The sequence below is a fragment of the Gopherus evgoodei genome, chromosome 1 (assembly GCF_007399415.2).
Source record: "Gopherus evgoodei ecotype Sinaloan lineage chromosome 1, rGopEvg1_v1.p, whole genome shotgun sequence".
NCBI lineage: Eukaryota > Metazoa > Chordata > Testudines > Testudinidae > Gopherus > Gopherus evgoodei.
This window is the reverse complement of record NC_044322.1, coordinates 268465130-268490687: the sequence shown is the minus strand read 5'-3', so window position 1 is coordinate 268490687 and position 25558 is coordinate 268465130. Positions and strand designations below refer to the sequence as shown.

Here is a 25558-nt window from a genome sequence, read left to right as displayed (position 1 = left end):
TGTTCATGCTGCAGGTTCATGAGCTGGAGAAATCTAAGCGAGCCCTGGAACAGCAGGTGGAGGAGATGAAGACCCAGCTGGAAGAGCTAGAGGATGAGTTGCAGGCCACAGAGGATGCCAAGCTGCGGCTGGAAGTGAACCAGCAAGCCATGAAGGCACAGTTTGAGCGCGACCTCCAGGGCCGGGATGAGCAGAATGAGGAGAAGAAGAAACAACTGATCAGACAGGTCTGCATCACTCCACAAATCCTGGAAGTTGTCTGCTCAAAGGGAACTGCTTCCCTTCGTCTGCCCTCGGATAGCTGGACACTGCTTGTCCAGATCTAGCCAGTGCCACTCCAGGAATTCCTGTTATCATTGGGAGACATTGCTAGTGCTACAAATCACTCCCTGGTGTGTGCCCCTCATGTACCGTTGTCACAGTACTTGCACTGTCCATCAAGCCAAGAAACCAGAATAGTGCTTTATTGCTGAGGGAACACTGTCTGAACTCTCTCTCTCTCCCTTATTTCCTTCCATCCCCCACCAGGAGAGGGAGTGAACTCTGATTATCTCTTTGTGGGAGATGAATGGTTCATGCTGGCTTGTTTGGTTTACACTGATGGCTTGTTTGTCCTACCAGGTACGAGAGATGGAGGTGGAGCTAGAAGATGAGAGGAAGCAGCGCTCCATGGCTGTGGCTGCCAGAAAGAAGTTGGAGTTGGACCTGAAGGATCTGGAAGTCCAGATAGACTCTGCCAACAAGAGTCGTGATGAAGCCATCAAACAGCTCCGCAAACTGCAGGTGAGGGACTTCAGTCCTGTGCCTGCTGCCTATGTGGGGGCATGGGGTGGAGATCTGGTTTTCCCTGTCAGAATCATGCATTTTCATCACCCGAGTGGTGTGGCACACATTTGAATCTTGATCTGTGCAACAGTTCAGTTGGAAAAGTTCAGCAGCAATTCAGATGTCTCTGTAACCCCAATCTGTGTTAATCCATTAATTTATTCCCCTATTGGTGTTGCAAAACCAGAGCAAGCTTTCCTTCCTTTGTACCACTGCTTGTGTAATGTAATGACAGGAATGAAAGATGTTCTCTGAAGTCTGTTTTGTTATCTCTGCAGGCTCAAATGAAGGATTACATGCGGGAGCTGGATGATGCACGCACCTCCAGAGAAGAGATTTTGGTCCAGGCCAAAGAGAATGAGAAGAAGATGAAGAGCATGGAGGCTGAGATGATACAAATGCAGGAGGTAATGGAGCCTGCATTCAGGCAGGAGGGGCCTATTCACTTACTTTAGCCAAGGAGTAGGCTGCTGTGTGGCTCCATAAGCCATCTCTGAGCACAGCAGTAACCTCTCCAGTACTGGGTTCAGTTTCCTCTGCATAGTTGGCCCTTTCTTGCCAGTTGAATAAGAGTGACTCAAACACAGGGAGTCCATGTGGAAGTACAGAACACTAGTCCTCTTACTTCTTGGAATCACCCACTACTAGTAGCTGTTTGTCCTCTGATCTGCATTAATTGCTAATTTCACATTGCATCACTGACCATCTCATTTTCATTCCAGGAACTTGCAGCTGCTGAACGTGCCAAGCGCCAGGCCCAGCAAGAGAGAGATGAGTTGGCTGATGAGATAGCCAACAGCAGTGGCAAAGGGTGAGTAATAGCTCCCTTTGTTGGGGAGGAGAAGCTAGTTTGGGGAGGTGCCCTTCATAAGCATATACTCTAGCCTATATTGTAATAGCCTGTTAGATGCTTACTGTTGTGTAAGGTTATAACTGGTGGGCTTTCTGTAGAAGTGCACTGCATCACCACCATCCAGCACTTAATTCTTATTGTCATTGTTAGAGCCCTGGCCTTGGAGGAAAAGCGACGTCTAGAGGCCCGGATAGCTCAGCTGGAGGAGGAGTTAGAAGAGGAGCAGAGCAACACAGAAATGGTCAATGACCGGCTCAAGAAAGCTAACCTTCAGGTACCTGCTCAGGGTCTTCCCACCAGCTGGCTCTGTAAATGCCCAAACTGAGTTCTGGATGAACTTCCTCCAGTCTTCCAAACAGTACAGATTCACAAAGTGCTTTACACAGCAGTGTCTGTGCACTGTTGTAGATAAAATGGGATAGCTATTCAGTGCTCACTGATGGCTCATACTGACCCTGGAATGTTATAACTCCTTTGTAAGAGAAGGAAAGTAGCTGGGACTGTCCCTCAAACTCTTCAAGAGTTCTGTCTGGTCATCCTTTGTATTAAGGGGTGACTGATTTTCCTTTATCACCTTAAAGATTTTGCTGCTTATCCATCTCTGTATTGTATTGAAACAGTCCCACTCTATAGAAAATCATTTTCACTGCATCCTCCAAAATGATTAACCTTACCAGGTGCATTAGTCCATTATAGTGTCTTTAAATCAAGACCTTAATCTGAATGTTCTTGACATATATATGATTGTAAGCTTTCTGGGGCAGGGACTATCTTGTTCTGTTGGTACAATGCCTAGTATAATGGGGTCCTGGTCCATGACTAGGACTCCTGGTTGCTACTGTAATACAAATGATATATATTGTCCACCTTATCTAGAGGGTTAAAGTAACCTGCCTGACTGCAAAAGTGAGTGAGATTAGTAGTTTCACTAGAGGCAGATCTGCAGGTTCATTCCTAAATGGGAGCCGGGGGAGAGGCACACCAGTGAGAAGGGAGAACATGACCGGCCATAGGAGGAAGGGAGACTACAAGAGAGCGGATGCTAGGGCATGCTCAGAACCTAAAAAAGGAGGAGCAGCTGAGTTGGCCATAACACAGGGACTATGGGAAGAGGGCAGCCACACTTACTACCTGCTCAACTTCCAGTATGGGGTGGGGAGGGGGTGATAACATTGGCCCAATAGCTAGTCAAAGCTAAATTTTGGTACATCTTTACCAAGGAGCTCTTTCATTTCAATGGACTGATGATGTAAAGCAGAGCTTCTGACCTTCAGAGGCAGTCCTCACTATTCCATGTAGCCAACACTGACTATGTATTGGGCAAAGTCCTGGGCTGGAAGTGGCTTCAGTTTCTGCTACCACTCCCTTGACAAGAAAATCTTTCGAGGCTGCTCCTGGGTAGCTGAAATGTGAGGCTGTCCTAAGCATGTGGCTCTGGCACACGATTTCTGGCAGATCTTTCTTATGGGGGCAGCTGGATGCTGCATTGTAGGGCAGACTGTCACTGCCACAGCACATGGCCTACGGCTGAGTTGGGCTGGCAAAACCAGCCGCAGAGAAAGGGGACTTACCAAACTTAATTCTCAATCCGTTCAGCCTGCCCTAGGCGTTTCTTGAATGAAAACTTGAGCAAACCAGAACAGGCTTCTAGGAGACTGTCTTTTCGTGACTATGGAGAATGTTATGCTACGTTATACAGTGTTAATCAAGCTAGACTTGTACAACATACGCATTTCTGCTCACGCTGGAGGTCCTTCCTCCAGCATCCATTGGTGAGTGGTCTTCCAGCCCAGAACCCTCCTGGTATGCTGAGTCTTTGTCTCCCCAGATTGATCAAATAAATACTGACTTGAATGCCGAGCGCAGCAATGCCCAGAAGAACGAAAATGCTCGCCAGCAGATGGAGCGTCAGAACAAGGAGCTTAAGGCTAAGCTGCAGGAGATGGAGAGTGCAGTGAAGTCCAAGTTCAAGGCTTCCATCACTGCCTTGGAGGCCAAAATAGCACAGCTGGAAGAGCAGCTGGACTCAGAGACCAAGTATGTTCTAGCAGAACCTCCTGTCATGTTAAAAGCCACCGGTCCCTCTGATGTATTAGCACAGAGCAAAATCCTACTCTTGAGTGCTGTGTGCCAGCCTCTTGGAATGAGTACTCCATCTGGTTATCAGGAAAGAGTAGCTCCACTGACCTCCCCCATTCTCGCAGCAAAGGTCACTAATTCCTAGCCTATCAAGCTTTGCCATTCTAGGAACTGTCACTCTAATTCAGTGACCCCTTAGCATCCCCCTCAAACTCTGGCAGAGAGGTCAAACTGACTAGCTAGTACCTTCTGGGCATCTCCAGGCAAAGCAAAGGGGACAGAAGTCAGCTTTCCAACTCCCTGAGTGGAGTTCTTGTCTCTTTTCATTCCCCTGAGGTGTAATGACTAGCGAGGTCTTGTTCTTAACCCACATACATGAGTACTGTCTCTCGGGGGTGGTGCCCAGAGGGTCACCGGAGATAGCCTGCTACCTGAGCTGACCCTGTGTTTCTGCACAGGGAGCGCCAGGCTGCAGGCAAACAGGTGCGCCGTGCTGAGAAGAAGCTGAAGGATGTCTTGCTGCAGGTGGATGATGAGAGACGCAATACTGAGCAGTACAAAGATCAGGTATGCTCCAATTACACAGCCTAGCAGCGTGGTCTCCTGTATGGGTGGAAGGAGAGTGGTGGCATCTGGTGCAGGCTGGTGGCCTCCTGTGTGAGCCCAAGCTGAAACACCTGACCCTGCTGTATGAAAGAGGCAGCTTGTCCAGTGCTTCCTGCACTAATGAGCTGAAGCAGAAGGAAAAGCTTAAAACTAAAATAAATCCAAGTCCAGGCAACTAACCTCAAGGAGCAAAGAGTAAGAGTAGGTGCCATCAGGGACTCAGCTTCCTTCTGCTGTAACTCCCTGCTGCAGTACTGGAGCCCCCCGAAGGGCTAGGAGTGACTTCTCCATTCTGCTCTGCAGGTAGATAAGGCAAACGTGCGCCTGAAGCAGCTGAAGCGCCAGCTCGAGGAAGCAGAGGAAGAAGCCCAGCGAGCCAATGCATCCCGCAGAAAGCTGCAGCGTGAGCTGGAGGATGCCACTGAAACGGCTGATGCAATGAATAGGGAGGTCAGCTCCCTCAAGAGCAAACTCAGGTAAGGGTAATCAGTCATGCGTGAGAAATCGACTCCTACCCCAGCAAGCTTCTGTCGTAGCCAAAAGCAGATGTGCATCTTCTTTAAGAAAGCAGTGTGGCCAGATCCTTTTTTGCCCTCCCTCCCCCAGAGCACGTCTGACAGACAGTAAATAAATTCTGTTGCCTTGATTTGCTATTCATCCCTCTTAGGCGTGGGGACCTGCCATTTGTTGTGCCACGCCGGATTGCCAGAAAGGGCACAGGAGAATGCTCTGATGAGGAAGCAGACAGCAAGGCGGATGCTGGTGATGCCAAAGCTACTGAATAAATCTTCTCAGCTGACCCAGATTACACTTGACTGAGTGACCTACCCACCCCTCCTCCAGTGGTCTTCCTGCAAACCACCTCCTGGGGAACACAGAGCCCATCCAACATGTGTTTTGTGTATCTGGAGCCATTCGGCACCTGTGTTCCTCATTTCCTCCTCCTTCCCAGCTTCCAAGTTCTCTTTGTATTTAATGCCAAAGAGTTGGGACTCTAAAATCTGACCAGCACGCCTGTAGAACTGTCCATGCCGTGGCTGCTGATGAATCTTTACACTTGGAAGGAGAGGGGTTAGGGAAAATTTATTTTTTTTTTGCTGTAAATCTATTTTTCTTCAGATCCTAGTTTGATAGATGCAAAGAGAGCCCGCTTCTCTATTCTCTTCTCTCCCCCTCCTCCCCCAGTTTGCTTTTTGGCAATCATGTTCAGTGACCTCAGACTTCTGCCTCTTTAATCTCCCCACCCAGATGGTTTGGAAGCAGTTTCAGGAATAACGGGGTGCTTTGACCATGGCAATTCACCCTTTCTTCTTTCTAGAGCCCACACGTTCACAGGCAGGGGTGAAGGAAGGAAGCATCTTTCAGGATCACCCACCTGGGAGACTTGCCAAAGACTTTTTCTTTCTTGTTCTTACTGTCTGGCCAAATCTCGGAAGTGCAATGATGTCCTGGCAGTGTCTCTGCTTTTGTCTGCTTGGCTTTTTAGCTAAGGTAGTGTGGACCAGTAGCTGGTGACAGGGTCAGAAAAACCAGAAGAATCTCTGTGTGCTTGTCTGAGTATCTCTTGAGGACCAAATATATTGAATGGTAATGGACCGAATCTAGCGGAATTTAATGTGTGTCGGTGGGAGGGGTGAGGAAGGGAGGAGAATCCCTCTTTTTATTGACATGTCCAAGCCTTTTGTGTATCTGCTCTGTAACCAGGGGATGGGGTTAGTTATTCTGCACCATTGACTAAGAGTATATTAAAAATCCTTTAATCTGCACAGATACGTAAAGGGCCTTTATGTCTCTTGTAATAAGTAATTAAAAAAAATAAAGGTCTTTATCACTGCCTTTCTATTGGGACCTTGGTTATATAGAGATAGTCTTTACTTTTCTACATCATACACTGGTTGCTGGATTTACCTGTATTCTTAACCATATTGTATATGCTGCATTTAGACTTACTTATGAGCAAAGAAAAATAATTAAAAATATGAAACTCCAATACTGTATGCCTGAAAGCGCTCTAAATTCAGGCACCTGTGTCCCAATTGCTGTCACAAAGGATTTAAAACCTTTTTTCTATAAAAGTGCCTTAGCATGTGCCTCAGCTGTCACCACTACAGTCAGTAATGGTTTACTGGTGCTCCACTGATGTTACCAATAAAGATTATCCATGTGCTGCAATCCGTGTGCTTGTGTTGCTGTTCCACCTTTCCTGAATACAGTGGAGGAAGTCTGTGGAGCTACCAAAGGAAGCAGTCGTATGGAATCAAATTATCTGTCCATCCTATCGGTATTGCCTCAGGAGCACGTAGGCACCAGGTGATACTACTTAGCCCAACTTCCTATCAAGTATGAACTAGCATCGCAGTACCCAAAGAGACTTCTGGTCTGGAAGCCTTTCTCCAGCAGTGGCCAGAAGAAGACATAACACCTTAACTATGCAAGACTAGATCCAGGTGGAGAAGATGTAAAATTTTACTTGACCCAGCTGGTTCTGTTCATGGCCTGCAGAATGAGGATTTAATTGCTCTAATTGTAGAAATGCTATGTCTAAGCATTGAAATAACATATGTATGTTACCTACCTCCCTGCTTCTCCCACAGGGCTGCGGGGTGATAGGAAGGTCAATTCAGTTTCTAGTGTGGTGAGTGTGCTCTGTAGAGTCCCCACTTTCCTTTAACTTTCTCTTCCCTCCCCTTCCCTTCCACCCTGTTTCCCAAAGAACCTATTTCTTCCAACAGTTCCAAAGGAGATGCACCTTTATACCCCTTTCCCAGGTTAGGGCTCCAGCACTTGTGGCCATCTTTTTTCTTCTCCCACACCCTCCCAGTTGCCCTGGCTTTTCAGATTCCAATGGATGGATGTGATACAAGAATCTGGAGGATGAGGTCAGTGTCCGTGCTACAACTGACTGCCTTCTCCTTTGGGGTTGAATTGAAGGTTTGAATATTTCTGCAGGTTGGGGGGGATTTACTGATGGACATGGTACATCCAGGTGTGCGAAGGGAAAAGCTACCCTACAGCATGGCACAGGGACAGAAAATAACATCAAAGACGACTGGTCTCCATCCAGGTAGGTACTAGGTGTGCATGATAGCTGGAAGAGTTACTCTAAAGTCACGGTTAGTACCAGCTGCACTTAAGAGGTGGGCTTACACCCTGAACTGAAGTGTACAGTGGCAGCTGCAAAATCCAGGGGAAGTGCCTTATGTTAACCAGCAGATGGCGTTTAGAAATTGTCAGCTGCTGCTGCAAAGGGGGAAGTGAGTGATCACAGTGGGGTTAGGACAAAGAGGAGGGAGGAAGCAGTAGCTGTCACTCAGTGGAGCACAGGAACCTAGAGCCCAAGGGCAGGAGGAGGGATTCTTGTCGATGCAAGTGCTGAAAAGGAGCGGGGGTTGATCTTTCTACTGGAAAGAACAGAGGCAACCAGTGGAAGAGGCAATAGGTCTGAAAGCAACACATCTGCCACTACAGAAGTGGGCCCAATCCCACAGATCACTACTGATTGTAAACTAGTTTCTATACTGTTTAAGAAAGTTTGCAACCCCCGTTAAACTTCAAAGCAAAACCATGTAATGCTTGCATTTTGGATGAGAAGTTCCTTTGTATGTGAAAACCAGTTAAAAGCATCCTTCACGCTTGCCTTACTGGAGCCTTGTATGAGAAAAGACAAGTCACGTGGGAGACCACCCGTTAGCAATGCATCTGCCACTGCATTCTCAACCACATGGCTAATCAGATTTTTCAAATACAATGAATACTTACTAAGCATAAGCAGGAATTCCCCACGAGAGCACCTAGAGCAAACAGGACACAACAGTGTTAACACTATATGAAATACAAGCTTTGCAGCATGTGAAACACTGGCTGATTTGCTAATGTCTCAGGGGCATTCTGTTAAAACCAAGACTTCACTCACTTTGAACTGATTGTATTATGCAAATAAATATGTAGCTGTGACCTTCACCAAATTTAAACTGCTCACTGCAAAATGAGATTTGTTCATAGCTACGTTAAGCACATGCCCTCAAACTGTCTTTGAAATACACATTCAGAGGTAGGGTTCCTCTTGGGGTTGGAGTTTTCTTTAAAACAGGGATGTCTCTCTCATTGAGAAAATATCTCTCACAATTGCATCAGTTCAATGGATTAACCAGATTCACTGTCCCACTCAGGTAGTTGCTAGGACCTGCTCCAGACTTCTCTCACTATTGAGCAGGTAGGTGTTTTGAATCAAAGGGCCTGGGCCCATCTCGTACCTGTGTGGCCAGAATGGCTATAGCTGAATTAAACTGTCTCCACTTATTCAAACACATGAAGGAATTTCCATTTTCCTGCTGTATCAATGCTTGGACTGGGAAGAACCAGGTCAGCAGCCAGCTCTACTCAAGGAAAGCTGATGCTGTGGGGATAGTGACATGCCCCCAGCTTTGTCTGGCTCAGGATGCTTACATGCCATGGTAACAAGTATAGCATAGACAAGAGGCAGCATGCCAGTACAGGCTGGTTTCGGGTGGGCTACCTGCCTGGGAGTACTGGGAGTTGCTTTCAGTCAGTACGGGCTGCTGCCAGCAACATATGTGCATGCAAGCCAGGCTGGAGCCTATCCACCTCCTCCAGATATCCCATGTTACACAAGAGTACCTGCCTTGGCCAACTCTCTCCTACACCTTTTCCCCGATTTGTACACTAGCCCACAAAGGGGTGGGTTTTAACCCTTTAGCATGAAATTTTCCTGTCATGTCTACTGAATCTTGTGGAGTGCAACCTTGATCTACCACACTCCCCCTTTGCTGCTGTGGGTTACGCTCCCTCAGCCTGCACATGCTGAAGTTCTCTACCTGCAGATTTTCTGGAACCCTTTAACAGCTCATCAGTCCAGCTTTCCCAGGGCTCGGGGTGTTTGTGTTTGAAGGAAGGAGCTCTTTGCTTTTCTTTGTGGAAAATAAATTTAACAGTCCCTAATGGCCTATTCCACTCATTGGCTGATATCCCACTCAGGTAGTGTAGTGGTGACTTCTTGCTGACAGGGGAAGGGTGGAGGGGTGATCAGTACCACACCCCTGCCCAAACTTTCCCACTAAGTGAAGCTCTGATCCTGTTGAGGTAGAGGGGAGGAGCCTTAACATTCCTATACTTAGACTAACTGGGTCTATAAGAGCAGGGCTCTGGAATGGGGAATAGTTCACCGCTCCCTGGACTGAGGGAAAGCAGTTGTCATAAGTAGCCCTTGGTACCTTAACTCCTTTTAAGAACATGAGACTGGCTGTCTAAGCAATGTGGCGGGTCTCCCAAAAGCAGGCTCAGAGGCAGGGGCACTGGAACAATTTGTATAGTGGGGAGTGTTGAGAGCCACTGAACCAAACTGTAAACCAGGGATCTGATGGAAACCACTTCAAACCTGGGATATGGCCACACTCCTAGTTACAGAGGGAGTTTTGCATGTATTTAGGGGTGATTTTAAAAGAGTGTGTGTCCAGCCTGGGACATTCTGGTGGGTATATGGGGAATCATGGTAACTGGTTCACTATAGCCCCAAAAATACAGCCCCCAAGGACCAGTCTCTCTCCTGCTTCAGGTCTGCAGGGCTCAAGTGACAGGGCTGTTTCACTGCTGTGCAGACTTAAGGGTATGGCTACACTTGCAGCTGTACAGTGCTGGGAGTTACAGCTGTCTTCATACAGCTGTGTAGGGAAAGCGCTGCAGTGTGGCCATACTGACAGCTATCAGCGCTGCACTGTGGTCACATTTGCAGCGCTGTTGGGAGTGACGAACAGGCATTCTGGGATACCTCTGGAGGCCAATTACAGCGCTTTTGGTGGCCACACTGGCAGAGCAGCGCTGCATCACCAGCACTGCAATCGTTATACCCCAGGCAGAGCAGGAGTAAGCCAGCACTGCAGCCAGGGTGATGCAGCGCTGTATGTGCCTTGCAAGTGTGGACAGTGAGTAAGTTGCTGTGCTGTAAATCCACCACCAGCGCTGCAACTCTCCCGTGTAGCCAAGCCCTTAGGGGCCGGGCCAGGCTGCACATCTACACAGCAGTGAAACAGCCTGGTCCCATGAGCCCAAGTCAGCTGGCCTCTCATTGCTGTGCAGATATACGCTAGAGCTGCCATTCATTTTCAACAGATGAATGGTTACCAGTGACTTTGTTGCTTTATCACAGCACTAAGCAAGAGCAGCACTGAGATGAAATGGGGAAGACTTGGCTCAGCTATTGTAGAAGGCTAGACATCAAAATAGTAGGACACTCTCCAGTATGAGTGGCTTAGGCCTTGGCTACACTGGAGAGTTACAGCACTGGTGGTGGCTTTACAGCCCTGCAACTTACTCCCCGTCCATACTGGCAAGGCACATACAGCGCTGGCTGTACTCCATATGGACGAGAGGAATGAAGAGAACAGTGCTGGTGCTGCAGCACTGGGGTGCCAGTGTAAACAGTGATTAATCTTACTACACTGTAACTGACCTCTGGAATTTTCCCATAATACTTTTAACTAAAGAACTCTTTGTTTTGTTATGATGCCTCTCTTAGTTTTGTTGTGAACTCAGGGCTCCTGGAGCCCCTTATCTAAAAAACAAACACAGCTACTGTTTGCTCGAGCAGAGGCAGGCAAGGGGATGAATGTCCACAGCTAGTGTTTGCTTGAGGAAAGAAGCCACCCGGAGTCGGGGTGGGAAGGGAGGGAGTCCATCGGAGGCAGGGCCGGCTCCAGCCATTTCGCCGCCCCAAGCATGGCGGTACGCCGCGGGGGGTGCTCTGCCGCTCGCCAGTCCCACGGCTCTGGTGGACCTCACACAGGCGTGCCTGCGGCTGCTCCACTGGAGCCACGGGACCAGCGGACCCTCCGCAGCCACGCCTGCGGGAGATCCACCGGAGCTGCCTGCTGCCCTCCCGGCAAGCGGCAGAGTGCCCCCCGCTGCATGCCAACCCAAGCGCGCACTTGACATGCTGGGGCCTGGAGCCAGCCCTGGTCGGAGCAGCTGCTTATCTGGTCTGAAGGCTATTTGCATTTAAGAGTGAATGAGAGAGGGGCGGGGGAAGTGGTCGGAACTTGCAAGGCAAGGAGCTGACCCAGTGTCGGCTCCAAAAATCCACTCTCTCTGTCTCCCCCACGCTCCCTGTCACACTCCACCCCACCTCCCTCTTTTGAAAAGCCCGTTGCAGCCACTTGAACGCAGGGATAACTGCCCATAATGCACCACTCCCAACACCGCTGCAAATGTGGCCACAGTGCAGCACTGGTAGCTGTCAGTGTGGCCACACTGCAGCGCTTTCCCTATACAGCTGTACGAAGACAGCTTTAACTCCCAGCACTGTGCAGCTGCAAGTGTAGCCATACTCTTAGCCTACTTCTCTGTCTGCACTGGGAAATATTAGAGAAAAGTTCCTGCCATTACAACCACCAGCTCAACTACATTGATGGGAGCCCCAGCCTCGATAAGGCTCTGCCATTGTACTATAAGGCTGAACTTAAGAATATCAGAGCCTCATCTGTGCTAGGGCTTCTGGGTCGGGGGGCAGTTTAACTGGGGGTAGCACTAGGGGTTTACAGTCCTTAAACAACCGTAATGAGTTGGTAAAGGGATTTAGATGAGGAATTTGAACAACTTCCATCTTTCTCCTCTTCTCCCCCACCCCATTAATTCAAAAGGCGATATTGCTTTGGAACATACTAAGTTACAAATGGTTCCCCTTTGCTTAAACTATAGATTAAGGGATTCCAGTCTGAATGACACACATCTTCTGATTGCCATGTATAAGGGGGAAGGGGAAGGAGAATGGGTGATATTTGACTGAAAACCTCAACACAAGATACTACGTGTCTGAGGAGAGGTGAGGGCTGAGCCAAAACTGGGTGTTAGGGTGACCAGATGGCCCAATTTTGTAGGGACAATCCCAATTTTGGGGTCTTTTTCTTATATAGGCTCCTATTATCCTCTACCCCCTATCCCGATTTTTCACACTTGCTGTCTGGCCAGCCTAGTGGGTTTTGACATGAGCTGTGAAGCAGAGCTCCGGGAGGTTGGACTCAAACCCACACTGCTGCTTAGCTTGAGTTCTGTAAGTGACATAGCCGGAGCAAGTTAGAATTGATACGCCGTTTGCTTTTGCCAGCTCACTGTATGTGCCACTGGGTTTTCCCTTCCCTCTGTGGTTGTCCAACCCTGCCTTCCTCTTGAATCCAACTCAGTTCACTTTGTCTCTTAGCCACTGTAACAACTGTGTTCCACACATTCTCCTCTCCCTGAGCTAGGTTTGTTTGTAGGTGTGGCCAGGGGCACCCCCAATCTGGATTGGGGCCTTTTGGGGTAAGTGCTGGACAGCACAGTTGACAAAGCATAGGAGATCAGCGAAAAGTGCTGAATGATACTTGTCCTAGAGGCAAATTTCTGGGCTCTCCTCAGATTAAAAGGAGTTTGCTCCAGGATGGGCAGCAGCTCCTCTTCCCTCATCTCCAGCACAGGATGAGAACTGAGAGTCTCGCAAGCAGCTCTTTGCAGCTCTGCCAGGCAGAGGAATAAGGCAACTTTTGCCCTTAGGAGCAGTCTCTTTGCACTCCAGCTTCCAGACGCTCACTTATTGCACTTTGGCATGGAGCCTTGCTGGGGTCAAGCTCTGGCCCTGTCATAAACAGATGGTTATGGGTTAATGCCTCTTTTACCTGTAAAGGATTAAAAAGTTCACCTAGCCTAGATAACACCTGACCAGAGGAACCAATGGGGGAAAAAGATGCTTCAAAAGGAAGGAGGGAAGTTTTTCCTTTGCTTAGAGTTTCAGTTTCAGCTGGAATGAAAAAGATCAAGGAACCAGCCTCTTATCAGACTAGTAAGTTTTAGAAAGAGATAAATAGGTTTATGTTTATTTCTTTGTAACTTGTCTTGGTACCGTTAGGGAATTATCAAAATTGGGAATTTGGGTATTTTTTTGTGTAACTAAATTTGTGCCCAGGGGAACATCCTCTGTGTTTTGAATCTGTCGTCTGTGAGAGTAGCTGGTATGCTAATCTCCCAGAGGGTTTTCTTTTACCTTTCTTTACTTTAATTAAAAGCCTTTTTCTTAATACCTGATTGATTTTTTCCTTGTTTTTTAGATCCAAGGGGGTTGGATCTGGATCCACCAGGAGTTGGTGGAAGAAAGGGAGGGGGATGTTTAATTTCTCCTTGTTTTAAGATCCAAGGGGTTTGGATCTGTGTTCACCAGGGAATGGGTGAAGTCCCTCAAGACTACCCAGGGAAAAAGGTGGTACTTGGGGATGGTGGTGGCGATACCAGATCTAAGCTAGTAATTAAGCTTAGAAGTGTCCATTCAGGTCCCCACATCTGTATCCTAAAGCTCAGAGTAGGGAAGGAACCTTGACAGGCCCTGCTTCAGCTTTGCTTATGCTGCCGCTCGTGGTACCAGTGGCCCAGAGGGGAACCCTTGGCTGCAGCTTTGCAGACACCACCCAACTTCTGAGCAGTGGGAGGGCCAAACAGCTCTATTGGCTCTAGCTTTGGGCTATACCCTACAAGCCCTGGCCCAACACCCCTTATGGAAGATTAATGGGCCCTTTCCTGCCTCTGTGGCCTTCATCTCAGCAGCTGCATGAGCCACCTCCACTAGCCACCAGTGCTGCTTAGCAGCTGGGAGTAAATTCTCTCCCCAGCATGCATTGCAGAAGCTTGTAGTTGTCTCTAGGCAGCAGCATGTGATCCTTTTTCTCAGTTACTCTAGCCACTACCCTCTCTCCTCATTGGGGAGCTGCTCAGTAACTATGCCTGAGCCAGGATGCCCTAGCAAACAGGAACCGGAGCTCAGGAGTCCAAGGCAGCTCAGAAGTGGGGCCTGTCCTGCCCAGTTCCACAAGGAGTGCTAAGTATCAGAGGGGTAACCATGTTAGTCTGTATCCACAAAAACAACAAGGAGTCCAGTGGCACCTTAAGGGCTAACAGATTTATTTAGGCATAAGCTTTTGTGGGTAAAAAACATCACTTCTTCAGATGCATCAAATTAATCTGTTAGTCTTTAAGGAGCGCTAATGTCGTAAGCAACAGCAGTAGGCTTTGAAGCAGACCAGCCAAAAGGAGTGTAAACAACAAAAACCAATTAGCAGCACTTTTTCAGAAGCACTGTGCACCCTGCTGTGGAAAAAAGACTGTTTCCCTGTTTGTAAGGGACGTGATCAGCCATTTATCCACGTTGTACTTAGAAGAGTAGCTCACTGTTTCTCCTGTAGCCAGTTTCTGATCTGGGGAATTTCTGGGGACCTGATTTAAGCAGGGGTTCCCAAACTGGAGGTCAGACCCCTACGAAGGGCATGAGGTGGTTATGTGGGTGATCGCAAGCTGTCAGCCTCCACCCCAAACCCTGCTTTGCCTCCCGCATTTATAATGGTGTTAAATATATTAAAAAGTGTTTTTAATTTAGAAGGGGGGGTCACACTCAGAGGCTTGCTGTGTGAAAGGGGTCTCCAGTACCAAAGTTTGAGAATCACTGGATTAAAGGATATTCCCAATGTCTACGGTGGTCTGTGATCAGTAAATTCTGCAGTTGGACTCCATACCAGAGTAGGAGACCTACAAGGTGGCTATCTCAACAGGATTAACAAATGTATGTCCTGCTGAGCCAAATGCCCCCAGGGTTGAATTAGGCCCTATATATCTGATGTAGGCGTTAAAGCAACTATGGACCCTTCACTGGTGAGTGGCCTGACCTTGGTGCATTGTCTTGCTCTCATTGGTGGGCTTATGTGAGTTTTTTGCATCCAAGTTCCTTTGTAAGAGAGAGGTACAACCTTATGGGAGGAGTGAGTGGTTGTCTCCTCTGCAGGGTGTCAGAGCAGCTGCTCCTGGGAGGGGGATGGCACATTCACATCACATTTTGCCCACCTCAGAGTTCAGTAACACTTTCCCTTGGCGTGGAGGTGGGAAAACGAGGGATGGTCCAAGAGTAAGGTCACCATAACTGCTGAGGCCCTTTTCAGACCCAGCGTGCGAGTCCTAATCTGACATCACATACTACAGACCCAACTAGCCAGGCACATTCACACTGAGCTCTGGCTGACAAAATCATCTGAACAGCAAAACACTGAATGAGCATAGGCTTCCACAATGGCAAATGGTGCAGCCTCCTCTGGATTACTGTGTGCGCCTAGGGTGACCACCTGTCCTAAATTGGGTGGGATAGTCCCAAAATGCAGAGTTCAAGTTCTGGTCCTAGTCTCAGACTGAATGACTCCAGGACAGCATTTGTCCCGGATTCCCTGCGGCACCACTCCATGTCTGCCTGAGGCTCAGGGGCAGCACTAGCCTCTTCCAAGTGGTGGAGGCTGAGGTGAGCCTTAGCCCTTCCTTCCCCCAAGGCCCCAAACCCTGTCCAGGGCAGAAGCTGGAGCTGGGCAGAGAGCTTGGGGCACTCTGGGGAAGCTTAGGCCTTCCATCTGCCGGGGGGGGGGGCCTTGGGATGAAGAGGAGCAGGGACTGGAGGCTCAGGGGAAGAAGAGGGGCAGAGGGCAGGCCCATGGAGAGTGGCGGGGCTCCTGCATGTGTCCCGCTTTGCCTTTTGAAATGTTGGTCACCCTATGTGCACCCCATCTCACAAACGATAGTGCAGAATTACAAGGGGTTCAAAGAACGATCAAGGGCTTGGAACTGTTCTTCTATGAAGAGAGGAGTTGTATAAGATGGGCACATGATAGGAGTATGTCAAATAATGACTAGCCAAACAAAGTAGATCAGGAGCTTCTGTTCTCCCTGGCTCAGCACCCAAGAAAAAGGGGCCATTAAACGAAATTAAAGGTGGGACACTCAAAATGAATCAAAGGAAATGGTTTTTAATATAGCATGTAACTAAACTGTGGAACTCATTGCCACAGGATGTCACTGAATCCAGGTCTTTAATTACTGTCAAAAAAGAGATCGGCCATGTATATAGATAACAATATCCAGAGCTGTTATAATTTGATGATGATAAAAATGTTGGCAGAGGTATAAAAACCTCCTGCTTCAGGGCTTAAACCACTCTCTATTAGCACTCAGAATATGACCTAATATAGGTAGTAGATTATGCCAGGTCTGCCTACTGCCGGGTACTTACACCTTCCTCTGAAGCATCCAGTCCTAGCCACTGTCAGAGACATGATACTGGGTTAGATGGGCCTTGGGTCTAATCCAGCGGTTCTCAAACTGTGGGTCAGGAGCCTGTTTTAACGGGGTTGCTAGGGCTGGCTTACACTTGCTGGGGTCTGGGGCCTAAGTCCGAGCACCACCGTCCGGGTTCATAGCCGAAGGCTGAGCCCCACCACCTGGGGCCAAAGCCCAAGGGCTTCAGTGCTGGGTGGTTGGACACAGATTTACAGGCCCCCTGCCTGAAACTGAAGCCCTTGGGCTTCTGCTTTGGCTCCCCCACCCTCGGTGGCAGGGCTCAGGCTTCAGTCCCCTCTCCCGGGGTCGTGTAGTAATTCTTGTTGTCAGAAGGGGGTCTCAGTGCAATGAAGTTTGAGAACCCCTGGTCTAATCCAATGTGCTACTTCCTGTGTTCCTAGAACCATCCCTGACAACGTGTCTGTGGGAAAAACAATCTGTGACTTAGATGTGCACAAAACCAGAAAGAGACAAAGCACCTTCCTAGCGCTGAGGATAAACAAATTGGGGCCAGCAGCACCAGCGTGTGCTCAGATTCCAGCACCCATGAAATGGGGAAAAAACCTGCTTGGCAGCCTTGCTTTCACTACAATGGAGGTTCCTTGTTTGCTTGGAGTTTAGGGCCAGAAGAGCCCAGTAGATCAGTGGTTCTCAACCTTTCCGGACTACTGTACCCCTGAACCCTGCCACCCAGGTCTGAAGCTTGAAATTTAGCTTTGTGGGGCTCTCTGTGGCATGGGGCCTCAGTCAATTGTCCTGCTTGCAGCCCCAAATTCTGACCCTGCACGTGGAAACCCCCCATAACCCATTCTGTGACTCCCCAGGGGGTTGCAACCCCCAGATCGAGAAACTGATCTAGATGAGTTAGAACCACTGCAGTAGATCATCTAATCTGACCTCCTGTATAACACAGGCCCTAGACCCACACCCAGCGACGCTAGCCCCTTGCCCAATAACTTGTAGGTGGAACTTAGAGACTATCATTCAGAAAGCCACCCAGTCATGTTGTAAAGGCTTTAAGTGGGGAGCATCCACCGCATGGCTAGGCAAGCTGCATTAATGACTACGGCTGGTGGGGAAAATTTTGACGAATTATTCTTTCATCTGAATTTGCTGATTCATCAAAATCAAAACAGACCATGGACCCAATCAAAATCAAAATGTTCTGTGAGCCCAAACAGGAACAAAACCAAATCTGGCATCTCTATTAATCCTCTACAAAACAGAATTACTGTTCTCCACCCACTTCTACTAATGACAGACAACTCCACTTTCCACATACTATCAATTCACAAAGCAAATGAACCTCTTCTAAATCATAATGACCCCACATGCTCGCCCATCCACCCTGTGGCATGTGTAGCAAGCTTACGTCTGTGAGTTTAGAACAGCCCAGACTTCTGAAAATGAGAGGGATGCCCTTCAAAATCAGCTAGTGAAAGAATAGCAAGAAAACGATATTTACTTATATTGTCATTTCTTCGGGACTGTCTTTTTGGTCTGAGTTTCTACGGCACGCAGCACAATGGGGTCCTAATCTGGGACTAGGCTTCTAGCGTTACGGTTGTACAAATAACAATCATATATTTGATCTCTAATCCTAAAATCTTGCAATGGGAAGCTCCTGCGAACACAATGTGGATTTTCTAGCTTCTAAAACAGCTAATAAATATTTATACAAAAGAGAAGTGCTTTGAATTTGGGAACAAAAGAACAATTTTAACAAGAGATTTCCCCAAAACAGGTCCCTTTTTGCCAGTGGCAAGCTCTGTGTACCAGCGGTATGGCTACTGTAGGGAGGTACTGGGGAGGGGACTCTTTTCCCCACTTGCACTGAAAGTCTCTCAATACAATAGGTAGGGAGGAGCAAATAGCCCTTGGCCAGTACATATACATTAAGTGCCTTTGCTGGAAATGCTTATGCTTTGTTCCTGGAAAAAAAAAAAATGACTAGAGCTGAATGCCCTGCTTCTGTTATCTGAATGGAGAAGGAGATGAAGAGAGATGTTTAGAAAATCCTTTTCATTTGGTGCAATCTAGGCCATTCCAAAGATCAGAAACAGTATGTGTTTGTGCTGGAAGGGTAAGTCCTCCATGGCTGGTTCGCTTTAGCAGTCTCCTGATGCAGTGCATGCGTACCAGAGGCACAGACGTCATCATAAGAACAGCCATACTAAGTCAGACTAAGGGTCCAGCTGGCCCAGTATCCTGTCTTCTGACAGTGGCCAATGCCAGGTGCCCTATAGGGAATGAACTGAGCAGGACGATTATTGAGTAATCCATCCCGTAGTCCACATTCCCACCCTCTTACAGGCAGTTTGGTGGTACAACTAGCCTGCGCGTCTGCTGGGTGGTGAACTGTCTTTCCAATCCCTGTGAAGGCAGCTTCCAGGAGCCTTTGAGAGCACTACCAGCACATCACTGGCTACCTCAACAGTTGCAGCTGTTTAAAGCACCTGATGCTTGCAAATGTCATGTATAAATCATTAAATAATCATGGTAACCACTGCCATCTTGAGACCTCTTGTTGTAACTGCATATGAGGGACCGAGAAATGCACAAGTCTTACCCTCCCAAACAAAGGCACAAGGCCTGGTCTATACTTGGAGTGAGCATCGATTAAAGCCACCTGGTTAGTCCACCAGTGGAAATTACTGCTTCCCTTGTCTACACTTGGGGTTTGCACTGGTGCAGCTGCGCCAATGGCTGAAATTCGGGCTAATTCCAAGTGCAGAGAGGGCCTAGCAGCACTTAAACTTCCAGTTGTGGCTGAAACAGGCAGCAGCGCTGAGCAGTTATAAGCAGTTTCAACCAACAAAAATCCTGCATTAACCCAGGCTTTTTTTCAGTCTGGCTGTTGTTAATGTGCTCTCTTCTTTTTGTGCCAGTTATAACAGGTTTAGGCCCTGTCCCCACAGGTTGTACCAGGTTGAGTCGTGATCTAGTTTGGCCACAAGGAAGGTTAACAACCACTGTTTCAGCTGAGAGGTGAGTATATAAATGGCTAGTCATTTTTACTGCATCACCAACATCTAAACATATCAGGGAGATACATAATAATGGCCATACTGGGTCACACCTCTGGTCCATCTAGGCCAGGACTGTAAGCAGGATGGGGCGAGCAGGGCAGACACCCAGGGTGCAAGGCTGCAGGGGTAGGAAAATGGTGTGGTGTTGGGAAGACACATGGGGTCACCTGCCTCACCCAAATTTCTGCCTTCCATTTAGCACAGAGGTTTTCAAACTGGGAGGCACCCCACAGATTGAAAACAATCGCCTTCTGCCAGGAGCTGGCGCACTGGAAGCTGGTGGAAGCCACCCGGCCTGCTCAGGCCCCTGACTCTCTGTGCTGTCGGAGCCCTTTGCACTGCCAGGTGCTTCATAGGCAGGGCAGGTGGCAGAGTTCTGTTCCCCTGATGTGTTCTTGCTTCTCCCCTAAGGAACCAGGTGCAGTTTGAAAATCTCTGTGCTAAATGGAAGGCAGAAATCTGGAGGGAGAAGGGCATGTGACCTTGCATGCCCCCTCATGCATTGTCTCTAGGGGGTGCAAATATGCTTGCTCGTCCTGGGCACTAAAATGCCTAGCTATGGCTCTGCAGTAGCTTGTCTTGCAACAGCTGCTGATGCCACATGCTTCAGAGGGAAAGAACAGAAGAGGACAATTATTGACTGATTCATCCCGTCATGCAGTCACAGATTCTGGCAGTCAGAGGTTAAGGGAAACTCAGAGCATGGAATTGCACTCTTGACTATCTTGACTAACAGCCCTTGATGAACCTATCCTCCCTGAACTTATCTAGTTCTTTTTTTAACCTAGTAATACTTTTGGCCTTCATAATACTCCATGGCAGTTCCACGGGTTGGCTGTGTGTTGTGTGAAGAAATACTTCCTTATGTTTGTTTTAAACCTGTTGCCTATTCATTTCACTGGGTGACCTCCTAGTTCTTGTGTTCTTTGAGGGGTAAATAACACTTCCTTATTCACTTTTTCCACACTATTCATGACTGTATAGACCTCTATCATATCCTCCCTTAGTTATCTCTTTTCTAAGCTGAACAGTCACAATATTTTTTTTTGTTCTCTTCATACGGAAACTAGTCCGTACCCTAATCACTTTTGTTGCCTTTCTCTGTACTTTTTCCAATTCTAATATATCTTCTTTGAGATGGGGCAGGAAGAGGGGGACCAGAAATGCACACAGTCAGTATTCAAGGTGTGGGCCTACCATGGCTTTATATAAGGGCATTATGATATTTTCTGTCTTATTTTCTATCCCTTTCCTAATGGCTCCTAACATTCTGTTCACGTTTTTGACTGACGCTGCACACTGAGCAGATGTTTTCAGAGAACTATCCACAACGACTCCAAGATCTTTCTTGAGTGATAACAGCTTATTAAGACCCCATCATTTTATATGTATAGTTGGGATTATATTTTCCAATGTGCACTACTTTGCATTTATCAACATTGACTTTCACCTGGAATTTTGTTGCCTGTGAATCAGTTTTGTGAGATCCCTCTGTAATGCTTTGCAGTCAGCTTTGGACTTAATTATCTTGAGTAATTTTATATTGTCTACAAACTTTTCCGCTTCACTGTTTTCTCTGTTTCCCAGATCATTTATGAATATATTGAATCTAACAGCACTGGTCCCAATACAGATCCTTGGGGGATCGCCGCTATTTACTTCTCTCCACTGTGAAAACTGACCATTTATTTCTACTCTTTATTTGCCATCTTTTAAACAGTTACTGATCCATGAGAGCACCTTTCATCTTATCTCATGACTGCTTACTTTGAGTAAAAGCCTTTGGTAAGGGACCTTGTCAAAGGCTTTCTGAAAATCTAAGTACGCTATATCCACTGGATCGCCCTTGTCCACATGCTTGCTGACACCCTCAAAGAATTCCAGTAGATTGGTGAAGCATGATTTCCCTCTACAAAAGCAATATAGACTTTTCCCCCAACATATTGTGTTCATTTATTTGTCTCATAATTCTGTTTTTTGCTATCGTTTCAACCAATTTGCCTGATACTGAAGTTAGGGTTACCAGCCTGTCATCGCCAGGATCGCCTCTGGATCCTTTTTTAAAAAATCAGCATTCCATTATCTGTCCTCTAGTCATCTGGTACAGAGGCTGATTTTAAATCAGACTTTAAAGCAGTCAAATATCAAAGGCAAATATAGTACTGAGTTTCACAGAAGGAAAAAAGTGATTCTGGAAATTACTGCCCCATAATTCTAACTTCTATCCCATATAAAAAAATGGAATAAATATTAGGAGGAAAAACTAAACTAAATAAGTAAAAGGGCACCATTAACTCTATTTGGCTTTATAAAAACTTGTCACGGGGGCATAGACACCTTTTTTTTATTTGGGGAGATTAAAGTTAAGGATAGGAATAGCTCAGTGGTTTGACCATTGGCCTGCTAAACCTAAGGTTGTGAGTTCAATCCTTGAGAGTTCCATGTAGGGAACTAGGGTAAAGATCTGTCTGGGGATTAGTCCTGCTTTGAGCAGGGGGTTAGACTAGGTGATCTCCTGAGGTCCCTTCCAGCCCAGATAATCTATGATTCTAAAAATAATACAATAGTAGCTGTTGAATATCACTTTGCATAATTTTGTACCGTGACTAAATTTGTCCACATTTAATAAAGTGAGATAAATGTACTTCTGTCCCAAACTCAGTATTTCCATTAGTTATTATGGAAATCCCAACAATTTTGGGGGGAGGGGAGGGGATACCGCCCCTCCCCAGCTGTCTACACCCAAATGTCAGACAATGTTTTTGGTGAGCTTTGTTTGCTAAATTACAATTTTTGAGGACAAAGAGAAAGTTGTAGATGAAATATTTGGCTCTAAATAAAGAATTTTAGTGTTGTTCAAAAACTGTAAAATGAATTACAGTTGGTTCTAATGGCAACAGTGTCCTGTGGATTGAAAACTGGCTGAAGGTGATAAATGTCTACTGATAAATAACTATGTATCAAGATGGGAGGGGCCATGTGGTCTAGTAAATGATTACATTTTTTGGGTCACATTCAAGTAAGGAACAACCTTACCTCTGACCATGGCTAGATTATGATGTATTCTCTTGAAACATGTGCACTGATAATGCCTATCTGTTAGCTGCATGGGGAAAGCTAGAGTTTGGAGTTAAGACTACGTTATTGCCTCTGATGAAGAGGAATAGGATTATCTATTATATTTTGGAAGTGCAAGGGAGTGTGTTGTGGATACGAGAAGCTTGTGTGTGTGTTTAGACAAGGATTGTTAAGGTGTGGCAATGAAGATTGCCTTAGCTGGTGATTTCCTTGCTTTTCATTGACTGTTGTGTGGGATTTGCACTCCACCTACCTTAAATCCAAACTAACTAACTTTTTTGTTTTGCCAGGACTACACTGTGAAGAGACAGCCTCTTAAATCTGGAGTCTACTTTAGAGCATTTGATCAGGAAAGATGGCCCATGTGCTCCTCTTCTTCTGGCAGTATGTTCAGCCCCAGGAACTATGCCCTGAAACGAATCACTTTTGCCTACAAGATAGGTTGAAAACTCCTTGCAACAAGAAATGATCAAGTCAAATGATATATTGCAGTAGCCTCACTTCATGATTCATCATTTCTAATGTATTTCAGAGCACTGAAAGAGCCAGCCCGCAGGATCTGTGTTGGCTGGAAGCATGCAGGGCTAAAATGAGAGATGTCTCTCCCATTGAGTGGGAAGTAGAGGCCAGGGTGTGTATTTATGAACAGCCTGACTTGCTGCCAGAGATCATGAGTGAGTCATTAGTAGTAGCCAGGGGCGGCTTCAGGCCCCAACATGCCAAGCGCGTGCTTGGGCGGCATGCCACGGGGGGCACTCTGCTGGTTGCTGGTAGGGTGGCAGGCGGCTCTGGTGGACCTCCCCGCAGGCATGCCTGTGGGAGGTCCACCAAAGCCACGGGACCAGCGGACCGCGGGACCAGTGGACCCTCCGCAGGCACGCCTGCGGGAGGTCCACCGGAGCCACTTGCTGCCCTCCCGGTGACCAGCAGAGCGCCCCTCGTAGCACACCGCCTTGCTTGGGGCAGCGAAATGTCTAGAGCCGCCCCTGGCAGTAGCGTGAGCTGGCAGGGGAAGGCAGGAGAGTTTGTGCTTTGTAATAATCCCCTTTGTGGAAGATGAGGGTCAGTTGTAGAATCCTTGAAAGGGCAGAACCTGGGCAGGGAGCACCAGGTGGCTCCTGATGGTTCTAGGAGGTTCTAGAAGGCATTGGCATTGAGGAGTAAATTAGTGGCCTGGTGGCTCTTACTGCTGTGAGCACCTGTGTCTGGCCTCTTATTCCTCCTCGTGCATCATCCCTTTGGGGCCTTGCAGTGGCACCCCAGGAAAAGCGGATTGTAATATTGATAGAGACAGAGAGTATAAAGTCATGGTGAGCTAAATGCTGCAGGAGGAGCCGTGCCTCTGACGGGTGTCCCACTTAAGCTTCCTAAAGCCGGCTGCCAAGAAGCCAGGGCTGAGGGAGGGGCTCGCTGGGCAGAGGAGACCCCATGTGACAGGTCGGGGAGCCAGAGACTGGTGATGACATGGAGAAGTGGAGGAGGGATTTTGCCAGCGAAGAGTCTGCCAAGCTAACCACAAACTCACAGAGGACCTCACAGCAACCAGACTCTGACACGCCCCTCAGGAGCAGGGAGAGGCCCTGGCTCATGGATGGCAGTGCAGGGAGGAGGCGGCCAAGGAGCCCCTCTCTTTGCAGAGGTGCCTATAGACTGGGAAGGGGACTCTGCCATTGCTATGAGGATGAGGAACAGGACCCAATGGGGCCATAGGGCAGTTGGTCCCATCCAGAAAGAAGAGTCTTTGGGAGAGGGGAACAGCAAGAAACCACCAGGTGCCGGGAGCAGAGATGAGCCACAGTAAGTGAGGCGAGCATATCTCCAGGTTTTTTTTCCTCTCTCTCTTTGTATTTGTATGGGTTTATGTTATACATGAAGTTGACACAATTTAGGGAGAAATGCATTGTAGAGCTGTTGTCATTATGCCCTGAACCAAGCATTACAAACCCAGGAAATTCACTGTTAAGGTTCAACTTAACCTAACTCCATTAAAGTAAGAAATGCACTATTAAGTGCCCAAACAACCTTAACTCTGACCTATAGTGACAACACGATGAGAGGACATTTGAAAATAAAAAAAAGTTGATTGAGCCTTTAAAAATCAGTTTAATTGAATCTGAGAACACAAACACTAAAATGCCTCAGTCACAATCACATGGTTATTGCATCTGATCACTCCAGGGCAGAGTTATTTTCATCACTTAATCACATGTTTAGGTTTCTTACAAGTTTACTCTTACCAGTGAATTTCCTGGGTTTATAATGCTTGTTTGAGGGATTATTGCAACATCCCTATAATGTATTTTACCCTAAATTACTGATATGTTGACTCCATCTCAACTCTATTTTAACATAGTTTGTGTTTTGGAATAAAAATAATAATAATGTGTGAGGCAAGTCCTTGGCTGGACTCGGGTGTATATAGCAGTGATAATCATGAGTCAGAGAAAAGACATCTGGTACACTTGGCCCATAACCTCAGAAGGCATGTGTCCCAATTCAGTGTCAGTCAGTCGGGGATTCCACTACATTACAGTTTTGTCAGCAGCTACACAGACCTAAGATATCCCCTTTTGATTTCTGGTAACACTTTGATTTTGGTTTGGATTTGTAGCTGTGGTCTGCTTCCAAATGGCTGTTCAGCATGAAGAAATGACAGGAGCAGGGGCTGGAAAACATGACTAAATATGACTGGGTTTCCGATTACTACAGACTGTTAGTTTAGCTGCCCCGCCCTGCCAGCAGCCACAGCTGGAGATCCCAAGGTTTGAGGAGAACTATGAAGAGCTGCAGTCCAGTCTCCCCCACCCTTTTTTTGTTTATCTATGGAGAAGTCTGCAACCCATTATTGGGGCTAGAAAGCCTGGCATGTTTGAAGAGTCTTAAAAATGTCATTAGACTTTTATATTTCCTATAGGGGATTATGTAGTGTCTGGAGTTTCAATACATTCAGGGAGAGATGTAGTCA

At 47.3% G+C, this 25558-nt stretch overlaps 1 protein-coding gene across 2 annotated transcripts in view; it reads left to right on the top strand.

Annotated features, from left to right (window-relative positions):
* The window catches only part of MYH9 (myosin heavy chain 9), a 103276-nt gene extending 96741 nt beyond the window's left edge, over window positions 1-6535 (top strand). For both annotated transcript variants that reach the window (XM_030545437.1, XM_030545445.1), the window contains exons 33-41: window positions 15-227; window positions 622-783; window positions 1104-1232; window positions 1548-1636; window positions 1829-1952; window positions 3507-3715; window positions 4216-4324; window positions 4667-4839; window positions 5031-6535. In XM_030545437.1, coding sequence (XP_030401297.1) covers window positions 15-227; window positions 622-783; window positions 1104-1232; window positions 1548-1636; window positions 1829-1952; window positions 3507-3715; window positions 4216-4324; window positions 4667-4839; window positions 5031-5148 — 1326 coding nt within the window. In that variant the 3' untranslated portion in view covers window positions 5149-6535. The remainder of the gene's footprint in view (window positions 1-14; window positions 228-621; window positions 784-1103; window positions 1233-1547; window positions 1637-1828; window positions 1953-3506; window positions 3716-4215; window positions 4325-4666; window positions 4840-5030) is intronic.
* The last annotated feature ends 19023 nt before the right edge of the window (window positions 6536-25558 follow it).